The 19,627-nt window shown below is 39.8% G+C and overlaps 2 protein-coding genes across 11 annotated transcripts in view; one reads left to right on the top strand and one right to left on the bottom strand.

The window, feature by feature from the left end:
- Nucleotides 1–86: 86 nt before the first annotated feature.
- Nucleotides 87–19,209, bottom strand: tbc1d5 (TBC1 domain family, member 5). 5 transcript variants are annotated; one of them, XM_088318487.1, is made up of 23 exons: nucleotides 19,013–19,209; nucleotides 13,865–13,916; nucleotides 13,472–13,579; nucleotides 12,175–12,244; nucleotides 11,913–12,021; nucleotides 11,725–11,814; nucleotides 11,262–11,336; nucleotides 10,825–10,892; nucleotides 10,635–10,737; nucleotides 9,974–10,062; nucleotides 9,681–9,731; nucleotides 8,892–8,961; nucleotides 8,598–8,770; nucleotides 8,380–8,522; nucleotides 7,795–7,901; nucleotides 7,175–7,260; nucleotides 5,752–6,026; nucleotides 5,616–5,666; nucleotides 4,346–4,557; nucleotides 4,160–4,259; nucleotides 3,126–3,205; nucleotides 2,799–3,053; nucleotides 87–1,757 (listed from the first exon to the last, which is right to left on the bottom strand). In XM_088318487.1, the coding sequence occupies exons 3-23, from the start codon at nucleotides 13,569–13,571 to the stop codon at nucleotides 1,476–1,478; spliced, it is 2,589 nt and encodes an 862-aa protein (XP_088174613.1). In that variant the 5' UTR covers nucleotides 13,572–13,579; nucleotides 13,865–13,916; nucleotides 19,013–19,209; the 3' UTR covers nucleotides 87–1,475. The 5 variants fall into 5 exon arrangements, with proteins under 5 accessions (XP_088174613.1, XP_088174614.1, XP_088174615.1 ...); XM_088318488.1 differs by having other exon boundaries at nucleotides 12,175–12,226; nucleotides 19,013–19,208; XM_088318491.1 differs by having other exon boundaries at nucleotides 1,579–1,776.
- The window catches only part of kcnh8 (potassium voltage-gated channel, subfamily H (eag-related), member 8), a 51,400-nt gene continuing 46,382 nt past the window's right edge, over nucleotides 14,610–19,627 (top strand). For 2 of the 6 annotated variants that reach the window (XM_088318484.1, XM_088318479.1), the window contains exons 1-5: nucleotides 14,610–14,681; nucleotides 14,981–15,036; nucleotides 16,395–16,454; nucleotides 17,706–17,778; nucleotides 19,078–19,199. The gene's annotated coding sequence lies outside the window, so the exon portion shown is untranslated. The other 4 variants (XM_088318480.1, XM_088318481.1, XM_088318483.1 and 1 more) reach the window with 4 other exon arrangements.

Raw genomic sequence — 19,627 nt, 5'->3', positions numbered from 1 at the left:
CGATATACTTGTGGGAACTGCCAATTAATTCAGCACTTGAACCAACTTTGTTCTGTTGAACTAAACTGCTTACCAAGCAAACTCAGTGACTTCAGCCAGTTTTTATTTGAGGTGAGTAATGCTGAGTGGGCAGTTGGGGGAAGGAGGTGGTTACGTGAACTGCTTTGGTTTCCACAGGACACCACCACAAGTTCATCACCTCTGTAAAAGCTTCACAATGAAATCAATAAGAAAGACATTCCACAATTTTGATGGCTTTGAGTGTTAAAAAAAAAAAAGGGATTAAGATCACAGTGGGATTTTTTGTTTTGTTACAAGAACATTGCGAGGCACTAGTTTTTGGATGGTGGAGACTCAAAGATGTAAAACACAGGCCAGATCGAGATGAACAGAAGACACGAAGAATCAGGCTCAGCAGTACTGAAGAGGACGGAGTCCTTTGTTATATAAATTGCAGCTTAACTACATACAGTCATTATTTGGCTACAGCAAAAGATGAGTGCCATGTGTGGACGTCGTGCCTTCAGGCAGATGAAGGAGTATAGTGGTACCTTGACTGACAAGTTCCCCAAAATACAAGTTAGAGTTAAATCATTTTTTTTTGGTTTAAGTTGCGAGCGGAATTGTGTGTCGTTCAGGCTCATTACCACTAGACGGCGGCATTTCGCTACCATCAGGTCACGTGGTTACGTGGATTTTTCAAAGGCAATTTGGATATTTATGAGAATAAAATTCTGAAAACCGATCAAATGGTTATTTAATAGACAATGAATGAAATTACATAATTTTTGGTCCCTTAATGCTTGCAACAATACATGTGCAGATTACAGCGAGAACGATTTGATTATTTTATATTACTTTTTTCGTGAGTGTTCAATTTTTGTGTTTGGATTTTTGCGCCAAATTAAATTTTTTCTAACCATGGGTGCCAAGACAGTGAGTGATAATGCGTCAAAAATGGCTATAGCGTGGTAAAATAGAGGCAGAAATGTGAGGACATTTTTAGAAATATTTCTTTATAAAAAAAACAAAAAAAAAAACAGTGAATACAATTACGGTCAGTTAAAGTGAAATGGAAAAAAAAAAGTGCATTTTTTTTAATGTTGTCTTATGTTATAAGTGATGCATTTATATAGCACAATACTGCACATGGCTCGGTATCTTATTTAACACAATTTACAAAAAATGCTTTTTGGGAATGGAATGGATTCAAGGCATCGTCATTCGTTACAATGGATAAAGTAAATCAAGTCAAGGTACCACTGTATTCCGGGTTTAGACAGTACCAAAGAGATAATATGGGGAAAGGCTGCCTCTCCATGTCACAGTCTACATGATCAACTTATAAAAGGATAGCAGCTTCTCAAAAATCCCCCTCCCCTCCCTCTCTCTGATTCCAAGTCACTTGTCTATTATGGCAACCTCACAAAGAGATACTGTAAAAGAGGAAGAAGAGGCGGATGTGGTTTACTTGTTCAAAAATCACTGGGGTTGACGATGGTGAAGTCCGAGTCCTTGCTGGTCGTTGAGCCTTCATCCGGGCTGGATGAGCCCGAGGCGCCGGCTCCCGTTAGGGGGTCGTTGAAGGTCCCGGCGGCTCCTTCGGGCTCCATGCGCACCAAGCCGCGGCCTCGCCTGATGGGAGGGGTGCGCTCCGAGGCGGCCCTGCCTCCGTCGGCGCCCTGCAGGTCTCCTTCCTGGGATATGAGGATGTAGTCTTCCCAGTTCTTAGCCTCTGAGCCCATGGAAGACTGCACCTGTACATGAGAGTACAGTCTGCCATTTTTATTTTAGCGAACTCATATTGGAAAAAAAATTCCCAGTAAATGTCAAGCTTTGGGATGCATGACTATGAAAAACAGTGATGTGATGCAGGCTCTACTTTTGACTGGGGGTGTTTTCACGTGGTTTAATCACACAAAGGATGCACTTAAGGGAGTAGTTTGCAGTTTAAAAAAAATCACTCTGTCATATTTGCTAAAACTATATCAGTGACAGTTGTGAAAACATCTAATCTGATAGGGGGGAAAAACTGTGACTGAGAGAAAAACAACCAATCCGAGTCAGAAGGCATGACTTATGGAGTGTCAACAAAAGTAATTTTTATTTTAATTGCAAACTACCCCTTCAGTGAACTATTTGCCAAATGTAAAATTATTCATTATAAAGTGACTACCCACTACTAACAAAAAGTTAGAGATATTCAGCTTCCGGGTGAAATTTTGGGCTGAACCGAAAATGCACGATAGTGAAACGCTGCATAGCAGCTGGTGGAAATTCACGAATTTGCTGATTTATTTATTTTTTTTTGTGGTAGAAAGCATTTTGTTGAAAATTATTCGCTGTTTCAGTATTTAGGCCCAAGCTATTGCCACCTGGTGCCATGGAAACATTTTAAAGTGAGATGAGGAGCTTCATTTAGATAAAAGTAGTCATTTGCCATCTTGTGGCGGCAACAGGTAATTACAACATTTTTAGGGAGGCATCAATTAGTACCTACATATTTTCACTATGCACATGTCCAATTGCTCAGTCTTCCAACTAAAATCTAGAGTTTTCAACAGGTGTTAGATCCATGCATGTGTTCATCCAAAAGCTAAATATCTCTTTTTTTAAATGTTTTTTTTTATTCTTTACTCTTTAACGAATCTGGTGATCAAGTGAAACAAACCTCTAATCGAACTGAGGGCATACAAAATGAGATGAAGATGTCAAACAGTGAGACAAATCTTAATGATTCCAGTCAGAATTTAATACCAATACAAATCATTCATTCAGTAGTGTCATCGCCAATGAACCTCGTGCGGCGTCATCGTTTGCTCCTCCTCCTCCGCCTGCACCTCGTCACCCGCCATCTCGCTCCCGTCTCCGTCGGGGCCTCGCCTTCGCCTAGCAACTGGCGCTTGCTGATTGCCGTGGTTCTCGCTAGCACCGCCCAAAGCGTGTTCGGCTGCTGAGGTGTAGTGGTTGTCTGCAATGTTGATCTCCTCGTTCTCCTCAGCCTCCAACTGGCTCTGATTGAAACGCAGCGCCCCCTTGAGGATGTCTTTGATCTGACAGGAAGTGAGGGACGAGGCTTTAACCAATGTGGTCGCACAGGTGTGTGGCGGACGTTAGCGTCTCACCTGTTTGAGCCCCGCCAGTGAAACAAGCACCTCATCCTCTTTTTCCAAGTGTTCTTGCAAAATCACTTCCTGAATTTTACCTGAGGAGACAGAATTCCACTCATGAATCATAGCATACATAGTACAACCACCGTTGCCATTTAAAAAAAGAAATTGACAAATTCTCTAATGTCTCCAAAACATTATCCTGACCCATTATCCTGTGGTGTGTGTTAAGTGGGATTTTCCTCTCAACCCAATCTGGTAGGGAAACCGTCATAACCCGTTAATATTTCTTCTGATGCAAGGCTACACGATGGTAACATGAAACGGAACCATAGCCAATTAGGAATCAACCTGAAGTTCACAGTGAGAAAAACAAGCAAACTGGTTATGTTACGTATTTTTCTAATTCATCACAATAAAATGATGTAGTTATTTCAGAAGCTAACAGTTAGCATAGCTTGTTCCTTTTTTTCCCATTAATCCCTGCCACAGCTGTGGTTAAAAATTCGTTTTTTTTTTTTTTTGGGGGGGGGGTACCTAGGTTACTTTATTCAATGAATTCTACTAATTGCTTCGCGCGCTTTTTGAAATGCGCTAAAATGCCACAAGATGGCGACAAAGCCGTCTAAATAGGAAATGAGGACAATATTGAAGGGAAGGATGGGAAATATTAATGGTAGAAGGGGAATATTTTTCATCAATGCTACTGGAGGGCCACACAGGACCACACAGTTCCTAACCAGATGTATGACAAAAAATAGATTTTAAATATGCACAATATTTGTACTTTTGATAATACATTATTTAATGCATGTATAAAAGATCCACTATCCTAACACGAAAAAAATATTGGGCCTACTCATGTTTTAATATTGGGCAGAATAAGACCCACTTTAAGCACAACTATGAGATATCTGCCAGATAGTAGTGATAGGTGATAATACAATTTAAACATGTAGATTTTTTTTTCCCCCCAATACTTTTTCATATTTTGGACTTTTCAATCAAATATTTTATTCGAACTGTGGACCCTCTGTTGATGGACTTACAGATATGGCTGTTCATCATCTTAGCACAATATTTGCTCATCGCCTCCAGGTCGTTGATCTGTCCCTGCAAGAATGACACCTGAGCCTCCAAATCCTCCTCCTGTCACCGATAAAAAATAAATAAATAAAAAAATCAGATGATGAACGGCAATGAGCGGCTGTTGTGACCGATAGTGCGTGTCTCACCGTCTCCTTCCTGGACATGGTCTTGCTGTGAGAACGCGAGCGAGTGATGTGGAAAAACGAGTCTTTCTTAGCGGCCGAGAGGGGTGGCGACGAGGCGCTCAAGTCGCTTCCGCCTCTGGAGAGCGGCAGCGGCGGAGAGGAGGACAGCTGACGTGGCCTAGCGGCCAGGTTTTCAAAGCTGGGAGAGGAGCTGAGTCTCTTGGAGCTTTGTCCTTATAGAGGAGATGAAGTGTCATAAGTAGAGAGGAAACAAGACTGTCATTTTATATTCCTGTTTGCGCTTAATGGAAGACGGTGTTCATGAAGGATGTGGGGGGCGACTCGCTCCATCCTCCATTCTGAATGACAAGATAATTTTCTCCAGAAAATGCGCCATTTCCAAGTCTCCCTTGTTATTAAAATTTTGACACACAACACAAAGCAATAATGTAAATGCAGGTATCACTGCACAGTACTCGTAGTGCGCACATAAGCAGCATTGATACATGGGATTATAGTTTTCTAATAAATGACAAGGAATGCTGAAAACACCTCAGATCAAATTTGGAAACTCCGCCAACAATCCTTTTAGCCAGCAAATAATCAAAGTGACAACCTATTAAACGCTGGTTACATCCAGCAGAATAACTGCTGCAAAAATCCACTAATTCATAATGTTCTGTTTTGATTTGAGTTCAAAAATATTAAAAACGCCAGTCAGTATGACACAAATGAGTGTACCTTGTGAAGTGCCTAATTGCTTTTCATGAACATGTCATAAAGAACAAAAAGCCTTAAAGGAAATATCAAATCGCTAAAAGATTCCAAAAGCGTATTAGAAGACCAATAAACATCTCTCTGCCTAAACAAAATATTAAATACTGTCAATAAACCTTAAGTCTGAATAACTGCAGATTTACGAGTGCCTAAAATGAATTCAAATAAATTCCAAACCTCCAGAACTGAAGCAAAAGTCTCATAAGAGTGATATGGAATACGGCCAATCAGAGCTGATGAAAGACGCTCATTTAACTTCTCCATTTAGATGCAAATTGCACTTGTCTGCTTCCAATTTGTGACCATGTTGACTACAGTTAATAAACACATCCAGAAAAGAGAGGACAGCAGGCCAGACACAACAGAGCCAGAGGCAGTCCGTCATCGCCCTCTGCTGGTCAGAGTTTGCTAGTACAATGCTGTGGATGTGATGCAAAGAGTTTGAAAGTGTTTCACATGCAAAGACACAAACACAGACGAGGAGGCCAGTCTCACACAAGTGGTTGTGGTTTACCTTGAGGGTCAGTCTGCGATGGGACCTGAGAAGCTCCACCTGGAACCGCATCTGACATACATGATAGTCAATCTAGTGTGTGCGAGCTAATTCGTGTGTCATCAAGTAGAAGGCCGCATTACGCTTCGTTCCGCACCTTTGCCGAGATGGACAGGCATGCTCTCGGATTTCAACAGGCGGTAGTGCTGCGAGTGGGCGAGGCTCTGGGCCTGTGGCGGCGCCTGGGACGTGGGAGACTCGGCGAGCGGGTGCGGTAAAGCGGGCGCGGAGGTGGAGGTGGGCGAAGCGGACGAGGAGCGCACGTCGCTGTTGATGGGCGCCGAGATGGCCGGCGCGATGAGCTTCCTGCCGAAGTTCAGCAGACTGCTGGACACTTTGTTGATGTTTAAGGGGGCTGCTTTTGTGCTGGAACTTGAGACGCAGAGGAAGACAAAATGAGAAAAATAAATCCTATAACCAGGAAATCAGCACGTTCGAAAAGCACTGGCAAGATCATGAAAATATGATGTCCAGTTTAGCAGCATTGGAAGAAATCAGAGCAATAAGACAACAAAAGTGATTAGGTGCAACATCCTAATACTGTTTATTTGAACAATTTGCAATAAATTATGATTTTTTTTTTTTTAATGGGGGCAGGTTTGCTAATAAAACTCCCTACCTTAGCTTCGGGCCAAATAAAAGCTTTGGTATGATTGGGACTTATCACATAAATCTGCCGTTTCTGCTCACAGCATTTCGAACTAACGGCGATATACACATATTTAATTCAATTTAATTTGGTTAAACCATTAGAAAAAAATAAATAATTCACATGGCAATTAGGGGTACACGTGGTAGCTGTTTAATTGGCATTAGGATTACAAGGGCGTCCTTGGATTTATTTATTTTTTTCAATCTTATTTTTGCTCATTATGCATATGTTCTGTACTCAGAACTGCATGAACTAAACAAAGACAACTAATGCTGTTTACAAGCTAAAACAATAAAAATAATGAATAAAACAAAGACATTGGTTAACACAACCCGGAATAATTCGAAATATATCACGCAAGTATATTTGATTTGACTGAATGTGATATGTGATAAACTTACTGCAGACCACATTCACAAGTTCTCAACTGATTTAGTGACTTGAAAATTGAAACACAAACAATCAAAATGTGTGTGTCCAGAAAGGTCGCACCTTGAAGCTTTATCTTCAAAAAAAAAAAAAAAAAAAAGCAACTCTGGACCATCAATAAACACGCAAATGTTTTAGTTTATAAAGCTTTTTACCGAAATCAGCAAGTAAACGTCCTTGCTTTCTATACTCATTGGTCAAAGCATGTGAGCAGAACAAGTTTGAGTTTTTGTTTACGTCACAGTTGTCTCGCTCGCTATTCGCCGATTTCACACCACTTGCCTGAAATGGATCGCTCCACACCGAGAAATACACATATACAAGACATAAGCTGACACAATTTGTGAAATATTAACATTGCTGTATTTTGGGTCATGATTCATAGAAATTAAACTGAACGACACTTTACAAGTGTAGTGCGTGTGCGCGTTCATTTTACCGTGTCTTATTCAGCAGGTCGGCTCCCCTCGTTTTGTAGTAGTCCAGGTTCTGCTGGAACTGGTAGTTGACAGGTCGAGGATGGTTCTCCAAGAAGCAGCGAGAGAGACAATCATTTTTCAAGCCACGCACAAGATTTAAATACATATGTCAGTGTTTCCGAGCATTAAACGTTGATTACAGTGCACGATGCCACCCTCAGGTGGAACCGTGACGTATACGAGGTGTGACATGGTCATCCACCGAAGGACATCACTGTCACTTTGGATCAGCTCCATCCAGGATTTTTTTCATTTCAGAAGAGGAGAGGACTGCAGTGTGAAAAACTACTATTCGGGTCGATTAGGTTTGCTCAGGTTAAGTTGGATAGCAACCTTTCAAGACGTTTTGTCTTCAAGTTTATTTGATAGCAAATGAAGATTCCGCTCTGCCGAATGACAGAACCAACATGGGAATTTGTCCGCTCTCTTTTCATTTGTGACGAATAAGTGCTTAATCCAGCATGACTAAAGCTTCCTGGGAATTTGTGTGAAAGTGGGCAATGTGCATGAACGCTGCCTGTAAACGACAACATCGCCGTGAAATCGATTTCTCATCATCACACGCTCAAGTATTTCTTACTCGGGGATCTCGGAGAAAGAGAGCTTTCTGTAGCAGGGAGTTGATGTCGCCGAGGGGGGGGTAGTGCATCAGGAGGCCGAGGCAAGTCTGGAAGTTGCTCGCAATCACTGGAACACAGAACGGAATAGCATTCAGCACAAATCCACAAAACGCTTTCTAGCTTCCTTAAATAGGTTACGAGCTTATACAGATGCAAAAACAACACAATGATGATCAACAACATTGGATAGGCAAATAATAGAAAAAAAAGTTCATGCTATCGTTTACTGCAGGGGTGTGCAAACTTTTTCATTGGCGGGCTACAATGGGTTCTAATCTTTGACAGAGGGGCCCGGACCAAGAGGATTTAGATTTAGGTAACCTCACCTCATCGGAGTAAATAATACATTTAGTTTTAAATGAAATTGAACAAAAGCATAACAACAAGATATATGTCTTTGAAAAACTCGTTGAAAATAAAACATTAACAAGGTTTATTAATTTAATTAATTTAGGCGGGCCGGATTAAAACATTTAACAGGCCACATGTGGCCCCCGGGCCGTAGTTTGCCCACGCCTGGTTTGCTGGATTTCAGTGGAACGTACAAGCGTCTCGGATGTAGAGCAGCATAGCCACAAAGACGTAATCTACAAGATCCAGGGTGATGCTGTCCGCAAATAGCGCGTCCCACACCACAAGAAGATCCTGAAGTGGAAACTCCCGACCGAACAGCAAACGCACCCAGCGGCTGAAAGACACAAATAAGGCACAATGAGCCTGTTTGTATGAGACGAGAAAGACGACGGACATGAGAGGAACTGACATTCCGTAGATTTGTGGGGCTATTTCCAGACGGTTCAGATGCATGTGCAGCTCCACGTCGTGCTTCTTCACCAGCTGATCTTGGATGCGGTTGACTTTGGTAACTATGGCAACAGATGGCCCGGAGTCTTGGGGCCGAGCGAAAGGGATGCTGGTGAGCATTTCTTCTTTTCCCTGGAGGTACAAAGTCAAATTACTTACAGTATGGACTACACAAAAAAAAAAAAGAAGTTATTCTTGAATCTTGTTGCTTAAGCAGATGATAAAATTGACCACATCTGGATCTGAAACTCACCCTCCTCACTTCTCTCTCATAGCAGGAGAACCACGGCTCTGCCGTTTCCATCAATAGGGAGAAGAGTGCACTAAAAGAAAGAATTGTGTGTTTGTATGCGACAAAGAATAATAATCGTAAATAATAAGACACAAAGACAATCCAGCCAGGTTATTCTCAGCCAATCCGAGCTGACTTTGGAGCACAAGTTGACCAATCGCAGAGAACATTATTGTATAAACACATAAGCATTCATGCCATGGTTGAATGATTTTGAAAAATAATCTAGTTGCGCTTAATTTTTAAAGTCCTCTTCCATGTATCATAAAAATCTATATCCGATTCCTTATACACTGAATGGTTTGGTTTTGTTGATTAGTTTTTACACTAAAATTAAAGCAAATGAATCATGAATTATCCACTTCAATTAGAGTTGATAACTTTTGAAACAACTTTCTACCAAAATCCTACCAATCACTTAAGACAGTAAGTCATTAAATTGGCTGACAACAAGAGGTTTTAAAAAAATCTGTGGCTTTATCATTGCCTATCATTTTTCTTTCTTTAAATGCAGCCTTCGCGATTTGAAAATTGCATTTTGCTACCTTATAATTATGCCCGATATCAATGCATATTTTGGGAATTTTGGCAGAGGCCTGAGAGTACCTAGAGAAAAACCCACACAAGCACAGCCAGACCCCCGAACCTCAAGATTTGTGAAGCAGGCATACTAACCACTTGCTGCTCGTTCTGTAACTTATTCAATTCAAAGTGTTAACATTTATGAGTATTATCCGGTTTCATACTCACTAGGCATCATGCTCAAGGTACAGCGGATTCAACAAGCATTTCATCTCCTCACTGTGGGGAGAAGAGACACCATCATCCACAAATGAGGAACATGCAACAACAGAATGCGCCCCGACTTGAGTCACTTGAGCCATGTAACCTAATCGCCAACGACTCAGGGGCATAACTCCATTTACGCAGCGGCCTTGTTCGGATATTTTTCTGATTGTGCATATGTGGGGAGTATAAATGAAATCCGTCGGCCTCGAGATAAGCAGGTGAAAGGTCGCGTTTGACAGGAAATAGCGAGTGACCTGGGGCTTGCCGTCTCACTGGCGTGTTGGAAGGCTTGATGGTCGCAGTGAAGCACGAACACGATGGGAGCCAGCAATTCGTGCATCCCCTACGGACAGACAGGAGAAGACACGGGGGTGTGGAGGTTTATGGTTCATTTGTGGTCAGTCTTGCTTTAATAGTGATGCACGAGGTTCGTAATGCAGAATGACAGGTTTCATTTAGATATTGTTAGCGGCTGCCTGGCCATGTGTCACTTCCATTTTGCAAAAAAGATGCTACTATCCATCGAGCCAGTTCCTGGTGCTTGCTTCTGACACAGATAATGATGAGATCACAGACTTCCATTTTTATGGACACACATGGAAAGTTTTTGAACAAAGACGCTCCTACTTATGCCTCGTTGCATACGGAGCGACGGATGTTGACCTTTACAAAATCATTCCAGTAGTACTAGTGTGGATATTTTGAAAGGCTGTTCGCAATAATTCCATTGCCACGTCAACGACTGCACCCATGCAAGTTTGGTGACAGAGACTCTCCACACTTTGCTTTTCAACCATAGCTATATAAAACATTGCAAATATAGCTAGATATTATTTAAAAAGACAATTTATACGAGGCTGTGACATGCTACAGCAGTAAAATCACTCCATGTCATCTGTGTAAGAAAGCCTATACCTGCTTATAAAGTAATTGTTCGTTTTCTCTGGCATAGCAGAAGAGAATATCAGTCAGCTTGGTCCGCACATCTTCATCCTGGAAGTAACGGATCTCAGGAAACCTTGAGAATGAAAATAAATAAATAAATAAATAAAAATTGAAGAGCAAAACGATTATTTGAACAATAGCCAGTTGGAATGTTACATACGTTCTCAATACATCTTGTTTTATCATCCCTTTCAGCTCTTTATCCTGGAAGAACTTGTTCCACAGGCTCTGGGAAGGAAAGAAAAACATTTGAACAAAGGAAACAAACAATCATGACTCAGAATACAGGGAATATGATTAAGAAGGAAATGTTAAGACTCACAATCTTAATTAAATTTAATAGCCCAGTATTATTCTATCTTGATGATTAAAAGAAAGTGTCAGCAAAACCCAAAAGAAAAACTAAAATGTGTGAAGGTTTTATTTTGGAATATCTTATTTATTTTCTAATTGAATGATCCACTGGTCTTATAATTATTAAAAGCAGTTAACGATAATGAAGCACTAAAATAGTTTGTGATCAAGCCAACTAAACAGTCTGAACTAACAAAATTTGGGAACCAGTCATGTTTTTTTGTTTGTTTTTTTTTTACTCACCCCCTCATCCTGGGACAGCGGATTATTGACCACCAAATCCTGTTGGCCTGCAGCCTTGCGAGGGTTAGTAATGTGCTGTGGCAAAAAAAAAAAAAAAAGTCAGCCTTGACATTATTAACACAAACAAATCTGATTTATTCCCTTTAATATTCATGTGACTTTGGGAAATGAGATCATGTCTGTGTTACGGAAGGAACAAACAAAGCCTAACAAATGCAAATGTTTTACATTATTCAAATATGCATTATATTTTATTAATTACAGCACAGTAATTATTAAATGACATGATAAATACTTACTATTTAATTATGCAATAAAATTTATGACAAGAATGAGTTGAAAATTTTAGGCGTATCAGAAAGAATTCAATACAACAATTACATTTTTTTACTCTTTCTCCAATTAGATAATCATACCCCCATTGCAACGTTAATGTTAAATGTCATCAAAGAAAAGTTCTCACTGTTTCTTTAATCTTCTCATACTGGGCCCGAAGCTCCTTGGTCTTGTTGAGCCACTGACTCTTGTCTTCTGGAAGAGCCTCCAGATACAACTAAGGAGAACCAGAAGATACATACGATCATTTTGCACGTGTCGAGCTAACTTCCCCCAAACGCGGCAGTACTGCTCGATCCACTCGGCAGTCGTCACCTTCCAGCAAACGCTCCGAAAGCGGCTGCTCCTCAGTTTACCGCTGATACCAGCCTGCCGGATGCTGGCCAGGTAATTACTGTTGAGGAACAAGTCATCCCATTCTTTCCTGCACAGAGAAGGCAGGGAAGGATATTTATGAGAATATCAACCTATTATTCATCTAAAGTGGCAACCAGCAGTAAAAACCGGGACGGCGGGGTGGTGAGCCGGGCCCAGAGTTTATGGTGCGCCCACACAAGTAAACACTGCAAATGCTTACCTGTACGAGGGGAAGGTTGACTGTGAGTGAGTGCTGCTGTCAAGAGAACCTCCTGTTGAGACAAACACGCCCACAAGAGCGTAGCCAAGGGTAGTAAAAATAAACATCCATCATGTTTTTATAGCGAAAACTGCAAAAAAAAAAAAAAATACATAAATGGAAACTTGAAACTCCACCGCTTCCACATACTGAAACTTAAAGGCCTTTAAAAGAGCCGGCAGGCAGGTGAAGTGATGATTCAGAGCTGTACTCTTATTTGTCTTTATTGCCGGTAATACGTCTAATTTAGCCTGCAGGTGAACACGCACTCAAGTCGGGAAGCTGTCGATCAACATTAATTACAGGAGTGGATCATTCCACAGGAACACTCAGTATGAATATTCATCACATTTAGTGCCACACACACACACACACCCACACACACGCGCGCAGCCCCTGAATGGCACAAGTCACTTAAGTGACTCATATCAAACAGTCAGCGCAAATATTCAACTTAGAGGACTCAGAAGATACAGTGGAGCCTCGATTTAACGGATCCGGAATCAACAGATCCTGGATTGTCCACGTTAAAAAGTGTGTCAATGTGGCGGCCATGTTGGCAGGGGCGACTTTCCTGTCAAAATTTGATCTTTTCGTCTCCATGATGAATGCGACCAGATGTACAGCATTATCATCAACCTGAGCACCAGAAAGTTCGGATAATCCTCAAAACATTTTATACAGTTTCCATTTTTTTTTAAATAATTTTATTAGCCATTCTAAAAGTGCACAATAACTTTGTAAAGAATTGAGTGTGTTTACGCTGCATTCCAGAAAAGTGTGAAATTGGATTTATCCCACTCGGGATAAATTCCGACCTCAAAGCGAATGTAAACGACAAACACAGAATTGTTTTTTTGTTTTGTTCCTCAATGTACATTTTACCTCAAGCAAGCGAGCCTTTATAATTTGCTTTATTTATTTAAATAAAGGATTATCTTAGAAGCATTTCATCTATTTCACTGAATAACCTCAGGCAGGGACAAACCATGTGCTTTGTGAAGTTATGCTGAATAATTAAAATAAAGTAATAATAGATAAAGATGGCTAATTGTATTATTTTTTTTTTTTTTTAAACGTGTACATTTTTTTGCCATTCCCGGTCTGTCTTTCAATGCAGGTCACCATTGTGGAGTAACGCCCAATTAGTCTGTTAAATTTTAAAAAATATTTAAGAAGGCAATAAAATTTAGCCAGTCAGTCCACTAATGACTTTTATTCTGATCGAGTTCCTGAATCTATTAAAGGCATGACTCACTACTGCGATTCTTGTTGATGTTGTTGAGCGGGTCGAAGCCCGTCTCCTGCAGCTCGTCTGCCTGGAGCGGGTGGCGGGTCTCGAAGTTGGGGTGCTGCATGGCCCAATCTGTGACAGAAACACCAAAATCACACCAGTGTCCCATGATTAATTTATTCATTAAGAGGTATGACTCAAAAGTTGTCCAATATATTGATTCTTGAACTCTTTGAAACCTTGTCTAAAATGCACAAAAGACAAAGTGTAGTAGGTAAACATTTCAGATGATAACTTTTACAAGCTTGTGCCTTGGGAGAGTTACACTACTGAGCGATGTCACCTGGTGACTTCTCAGCAAAAGGGTGCAGGCAAAGACAGTTGCAATTTGTAAATGTGCCAGTTAGGACTACTTACAGTCACAGTTTCGGAAGTCCCCTCAGCCACGACTCAAAAGAAGAGGACGTGTCTGCATGGGTTGAGAGAGAACACACACATTTACCCCAAATAACACATATTTAGTTTGCCTCATAGCATAACAAGATAAAACATAAATTAAAAAAGCAAGAGTCCAGTTGCCTCAGTCAACCTTTGCAGATTATGACTCAGAATGTGCACAAAGGGATTTTTCTTTAGCAAGCACATTGGTGTTTTTAAGCAATATTTTTTACAGCAAGTGAAAAATAACGTGGGCAATTTGGTTATAAGGCTTGATTTAGTAAATTTATTTCAATCCCAGTGACATACATGGAGAAGAAATTAATAACATTGATGCATGAAATATTTTCAATAATTTTCTACTTAATTTATTAATTTTGATACAAAGCACTGCACGCGAAATGAGAGCGCAAACAAATCAAAGTTTTATTGCAGTAACATTTTTACATGTTACCCCATTTCCTGCCATTATACGTGCAGCAGACTGTTCTAAAAAGATACATTCACAATATTAAATGTGTGTTTACACTCCTAAAGGAAATGACAGGCAGCCCCCCCAAAAGTTTTAAGGTCTTTATTATTTTTTTACCGTGTGCTTTTTTAGCGTGTTCTTTTTTTAAACAAGTAAGGTCGAAAACGAGTACTTGATTCAAATATAATACTTTGACAACAAAAATACAGTACTCCCCCTTTTGCACACATAATGGTTTGCTCCACTCCACCCCTCCCACCTCTGCTTTTGGGCGGCGAGCCTAGCCAATTAGCGCAGCTGTTTGTATCTTTCTCGAGTAAGAGTGTAAGTAACGTTGTACCTTGGTTTAAAATGTATATGTGGAAAATTTATCATAAACCACTCAATACCAACACATCATCAATCAATAGCACGCTGCTTTGCGGCATTTACTGTCCAGTCATGTTGCTCGCGACGAGTTAGCTTACGGGTTTTTTTAAGCTAAGTGGTCAAACAGTACACCTGCCTCAGTCCGTTTTTTATTGGAATGAGCGAATCAAGCATATAAAAGTATATTTGATCATATTAAAGCCTATAGTGATGCTATTGTCTAAACTAACGCGCGTTTGTGTGTGTACTTACAGACAGGTAGCCTCGTGGAGCAAAAGATTGTTTTTCGACAAACAAGAGCCACGTTCAGGTAAGCGTGTTAGATCACGTGGTCTATCCTTTTAGATGAATACGTTTATGTCTTATTAAAAAAACGCATTTTTTTACTATATGAGAAAGAGATGAACTGAGAAGGTGACTGCATTAAAAAAAAAAAAAAAAAAGTGGTACAAAATTTAGTACTCAGGTTGGGGCTGGTTTACTCAGAAAACACGTGTATGTTAAAGAGCTGCTGCATCAAAAGTTATCCTCCCTCCAAAATAAAGCAAGGACATTTCATAGACAAGACAACTCAATGTGCATCACATTTTACGATTACAATCGTACCAGACTCATGGGTTGCTTGTACAAGTGTCAGACCAACTATTAAACAAAGGATTATAATAAAAATTTACTTTAGATCATAATACGAACATTTCTGTCATTGCTTAGATTATGACCAAAGAAAACAAATGATTAGACTCAATTTTTTTTTTAAACCACAGAGACTTTAATTACAATTTTTAACTGTTAGGAGAGCCCAGGAGCAAATATATGTAATTGCTTCTGTAAACTTTTGGGTCTCTAATTTATGGTTTATGTGCTAATAACTTGCAGAGCTTTATTAGAAGATGATGCAAAGTGTCAAATGATAAGGGATATTGCTAGATAATCACTACAACTGCTAGACTGCAGTTTTGTCGCCACGCATGGTGATCATATTATTCTAATATTTTTGGTTTTTAACTATGATGTCATACAATGATGAAGAAATAGAAATGTGATGAATACCATTCCACAAAACCGAGGAAGTGGCAAAGCTAAACCAACTCTCATCTTCGTAGCTTATAGAACTTTCTCCGAGAACAAAGGCAATCTAGGTTAACCAATTCTGTCTCCAGTCTTTATCCGGCTTGGGATTATCTCGCGTTTATGAAAATGGGTAGCCTAATACAGCGGCCGACAGAATAGCGCGCCTCCACTGAGCCTAATGTTCCCTTTCCATTTATTAATTGTGGAAATAAGACAACAAAGGAATCTCTTAAACCTATTAACCATGTGAATGGAGCGGTGCACCATAAATCAGCTACACGCGTCATCAAAATAGAAATAATTGTCTGCATAATGTATGTGCCTGTGTGCTTTCTTTGGACACAGCCTCAAACACTAATGCAGTCCTCAAAGTTCACCACCACCACCACTACTCCCTAGTTTTTTTTCTCTTCAAATAAATTCAAGAGTACTGCCAAAAATAAAATGACAAAAAGATATTTTGACACGCATGTGTCCCTACAGGCCTCACACACCCAAAGCATTGAACCATCTTTCCAAAAACAAAAAAAAATGAAATTTCAACTTGTGCTCTGATAAAAATTACTTGCTGATTTTTTTTATTTATTTGCTTGACAGGACTTGTTACTTTGCCGCCTGGGCAACACAAAGAGGATTCAAGGAACCAATCATCTTTTCGTGAGACATTTTCCTTAAGGCGTTGATTGCATAATGCAAATTAGCATGTTTATAATAAAGGCAGCTGCTGCATGTGGTGAGTTTGAAATGACTGATAACAGATTTTTTTATTTGAACCATTCAAATTCGATTGACTGTGAGAGCAATGCAGTTTTACACCTCTGCAAATAATATCGATAATATAATGTTAAACCTTTTCGACTGCATACGTGACATTTTGTTAGCCTATTTCTGAACAAATGCTGACCTCATAATCATTTTTGTTCACATCCCCTCGAGACTTTGATAGTTGCCACAAATACCTCTCAACTTCAGATCCACACTAACCTTGCGTTTCCGCTTGATTACAGCCTCGGCATCACAATCTTTGGCGTCATGAGAGTGTTTGGGGGAAAAAACAAGAAATCAGCTGATAGTCCTGGGCTTTCACCTCAGTACATCGCAAATTCAATAGCACTGCTTCTTCCAAGTTTTTTTTTTTAAACAAGCAGGCAGGCCACAAAAAAAAAGACACATTGTTCAGTGTCGATTACATGATAAAGCACAAGGAAACGCTTGTTCTGAAAAGTTTGCTCTAAGCTCTGGACCTCGAAGGCGCTAGGACTACATTTCCAACAAAACAAAGCCATATTAATCAACCCTATAAGAATGTGTAGAATTAACTATGTCTTTCGTCCTAATTTCAAAGGACTCACAAATCCAACTCAACTGATCAACATTATAAATAAAACATTTTTTTTTCCCCTCAATGTGAATTTCAGCAAGCAGCAATTGTGAAGCGTGCTACAAAGCAGCAAACCCAGCTAAACAAACTCACATGCCTCTCCTTCAATACGTCGCTAAGAGCCCATGCATGCAGGAGTTCTCGGCGGGGTCACATGCTCCAAAAGCGCCCGAGAACAAGTGCGCAGGACCTTCAGCCTGGAAAATATCACAAACTTGCTCAATCTCAACTGATTCAATTAGAAAATATGTAATTGAAGAAGCAGTGACTCCATCACATGCAGTGCGAAGATAGAATTGATCAATTAGCATAGAGTTTGACCTTTTCAGCTGCCAAAATATCACACTAGCAAGCATGATATTCATTTATGCTCGGAACTCAAGAGTTGCATAACTAATAATTCACATTTTGCTCTATTTAAACCACGAAAATAGTGGTCCAGGGAAAACAAAATGCGGTGTTTAAGTGATCAGAAAACAGTATTTGTTATAATTTTCATCCTGTCCTCATCTGTTTATATACAACAGATTCAGTGTACCGAGCAGATCCAAGTTTCCTCGAGGAGTACAAAAGCTTGCTATTGTAGCCCACAACAATGGCGTAAGTAGGTCAATCGAAACAGTAACGTTTATAAAATGACAGAAAATTATATCATACCTTCAAACCTTATAGGCTATTTTGCTAATAATGAGAGGACACTAAAGAGGGTGTGAGAGTGAAGCAGTCCTTTTAAGTTTTTTTTTTTTTTTTTTTACGAGTTCAATGTCGTACATATATAAAAGTAATTATGTGCAATAGTGTATGTAAAAAATATATTTCATTTTTTTAACCCCAAAATATTTTTACACAAATTTACGTGATTATTGTTCGTACATTTACGATAGTATGCACTGTAAATTCTCTTTCATGTTTTTCTCATAGAATAAATTGCTTCAAATGTAGACCGACGGATGACTGATGTGGCCTAACATTTGTATCATGGTATAAATTGAATCCCTTCTCAGTAATGATGCCTATTGTGAGCCACACTTAAGTGTAAAAAATTATACGTTATTTAAAAGTCACATGTAAAATTAGTGGGCCATGAGTGATCATCAGTGAGCTGTGGGAAATAATCTAATTTCACTTAATTGATCTGAAAATGATTTATTTCCAAGAAAACATGGATTCTTGCTCGCCTATCTATGCCACTGATGTCTAATGACAGGCAGAATAACTAAATGCTAAAGTCACCTGTGTCCACTTTATCCTTATGTAAACGCGTACTTTGGTTCAATCAAGGTTGTGAATCACAAAAGTAGTTTACACGACTTGCACAGATTTTAGGCGGAAATAAATTCGCAACTGCGTTGGCGTGACCGTGAAGTGCATAAATGTCGACAGGTACTAGATCTCTGCAGCGCATATGGATCCATCCCTTTCTATGACTCAACACGAATCGACCGTAGGGCAAAAAAATGCACATTTGTGGCTAAGAAAAAAACATTATATACCGTCGATCTAAATCAAATGTTTTCCTTCGATGCACTGAGAATTTTGATGACATGCACATTCGGACTTAGATGAAAGCAAGGTAAGACGCCGAACCGCTGCATGCACCAATTTACGCCGCCAAATATGCGTATCTTATTTGGATAAAATAACAATTAAACCTCATATATGTCACCGTCGTTGAAATGGGAGTAACCGTAAAAGCAACTAATAAGCTATGTAATGTTAGCACAGCTATTAGCACGGCCCGTAGTTACTTCCGCCACACACGGCTAGCTAACGCACCGCCTTCAAGCTACGGGACAAGTCGCGACGAACTCGTTCGCGCATATAAAATACTCACTGAAGTATTAACAGGCGATGGTTTGTCCGTACACGACCATGTCTCTGACTGCGTTCTGTTCACAGAGGACCCCGAATTGGGCTGTTTGCAAGAGATGAAGCTTTGTAAACAGTCGCGAGGAGGTCAGGATGTGCAGGAGACCAGCTGACTCGTCACGTGGCCAGGTTGCTGACGCACGATACTGCAGGTAAAGCCAGTTCAACACATTACTACTAAAACAAATACAATTACTCCTGCAAAATTACTAATTCATTAAAATTTCTTGAATATAGAAAATAGACATATCAGCATAACCCGCCTGTTAATGCTTTACAAAAACGCAACAACAAACAACTATGCTACATAGGGGTCAGCATTTATCTCATATCACATGACATGAACATTAAAAAACATGGATACAATGCATCTCACTAACCAGGGATGCAAATTATTAAATGTATTAATTTGTGCACCATATACTTTGGTCAGTTAGCTGGAAATAGTTAGAAATAGTCCAATTGCTAATGTAATTTAATATATATATATATATATATATATATATATATATATATATATACATAGGTCAGTCAGCATAACTGATTCTGAAAACCCTGGATAGATTGAAATGATATGGCT

The sequence above is a fragment of the Idiotropiscis lumnitzeri genome, chromosome 16 (genome assembly GCF_059441095.1).
Source record: "Idiotropiscis lumnitzeri isolate Australia: NSW breed Sydney's pygmy pipehorse chromosome 16, RoL_Ilum_1.0, whole genome shotgun sequence".
NCBI lineage: Eukaryota > Metazoa > Chordata > Actinopteri > Syngnathiformes > Syngnathidae > Idiotropiscis > Idiotropiscis lumnitzeri.
This window is presented reverse-complemented; position numbering and strand designations above follow the sequence as displayed.

Excerpts from the sequence above, each read along its gene's own strand:
- tbc1d5 (XM_088318487.1), bottom strand. The coding sequence starts at position 13,571 with ATGCAGCACCCCAACTTCGAGACCCGCCACCCGCTCCAGGCAGACGAG. Across the intron at positions 10,738-10,824 it reads AAACAAGATGTATTGAGAAC|GTTTCCTGAGATCCGTTACT; the intron begins GTATGTAACATT and ends TTCATTCTCAAG. Across the intron at positions 8,523-8,597 it reads GCCCCACAAATCTACGGAAT|CCGCTGGGTGCGTTTGCTGT; the intron begins GTCAGTTCCTCT and ends TGTGTCTTTCAG.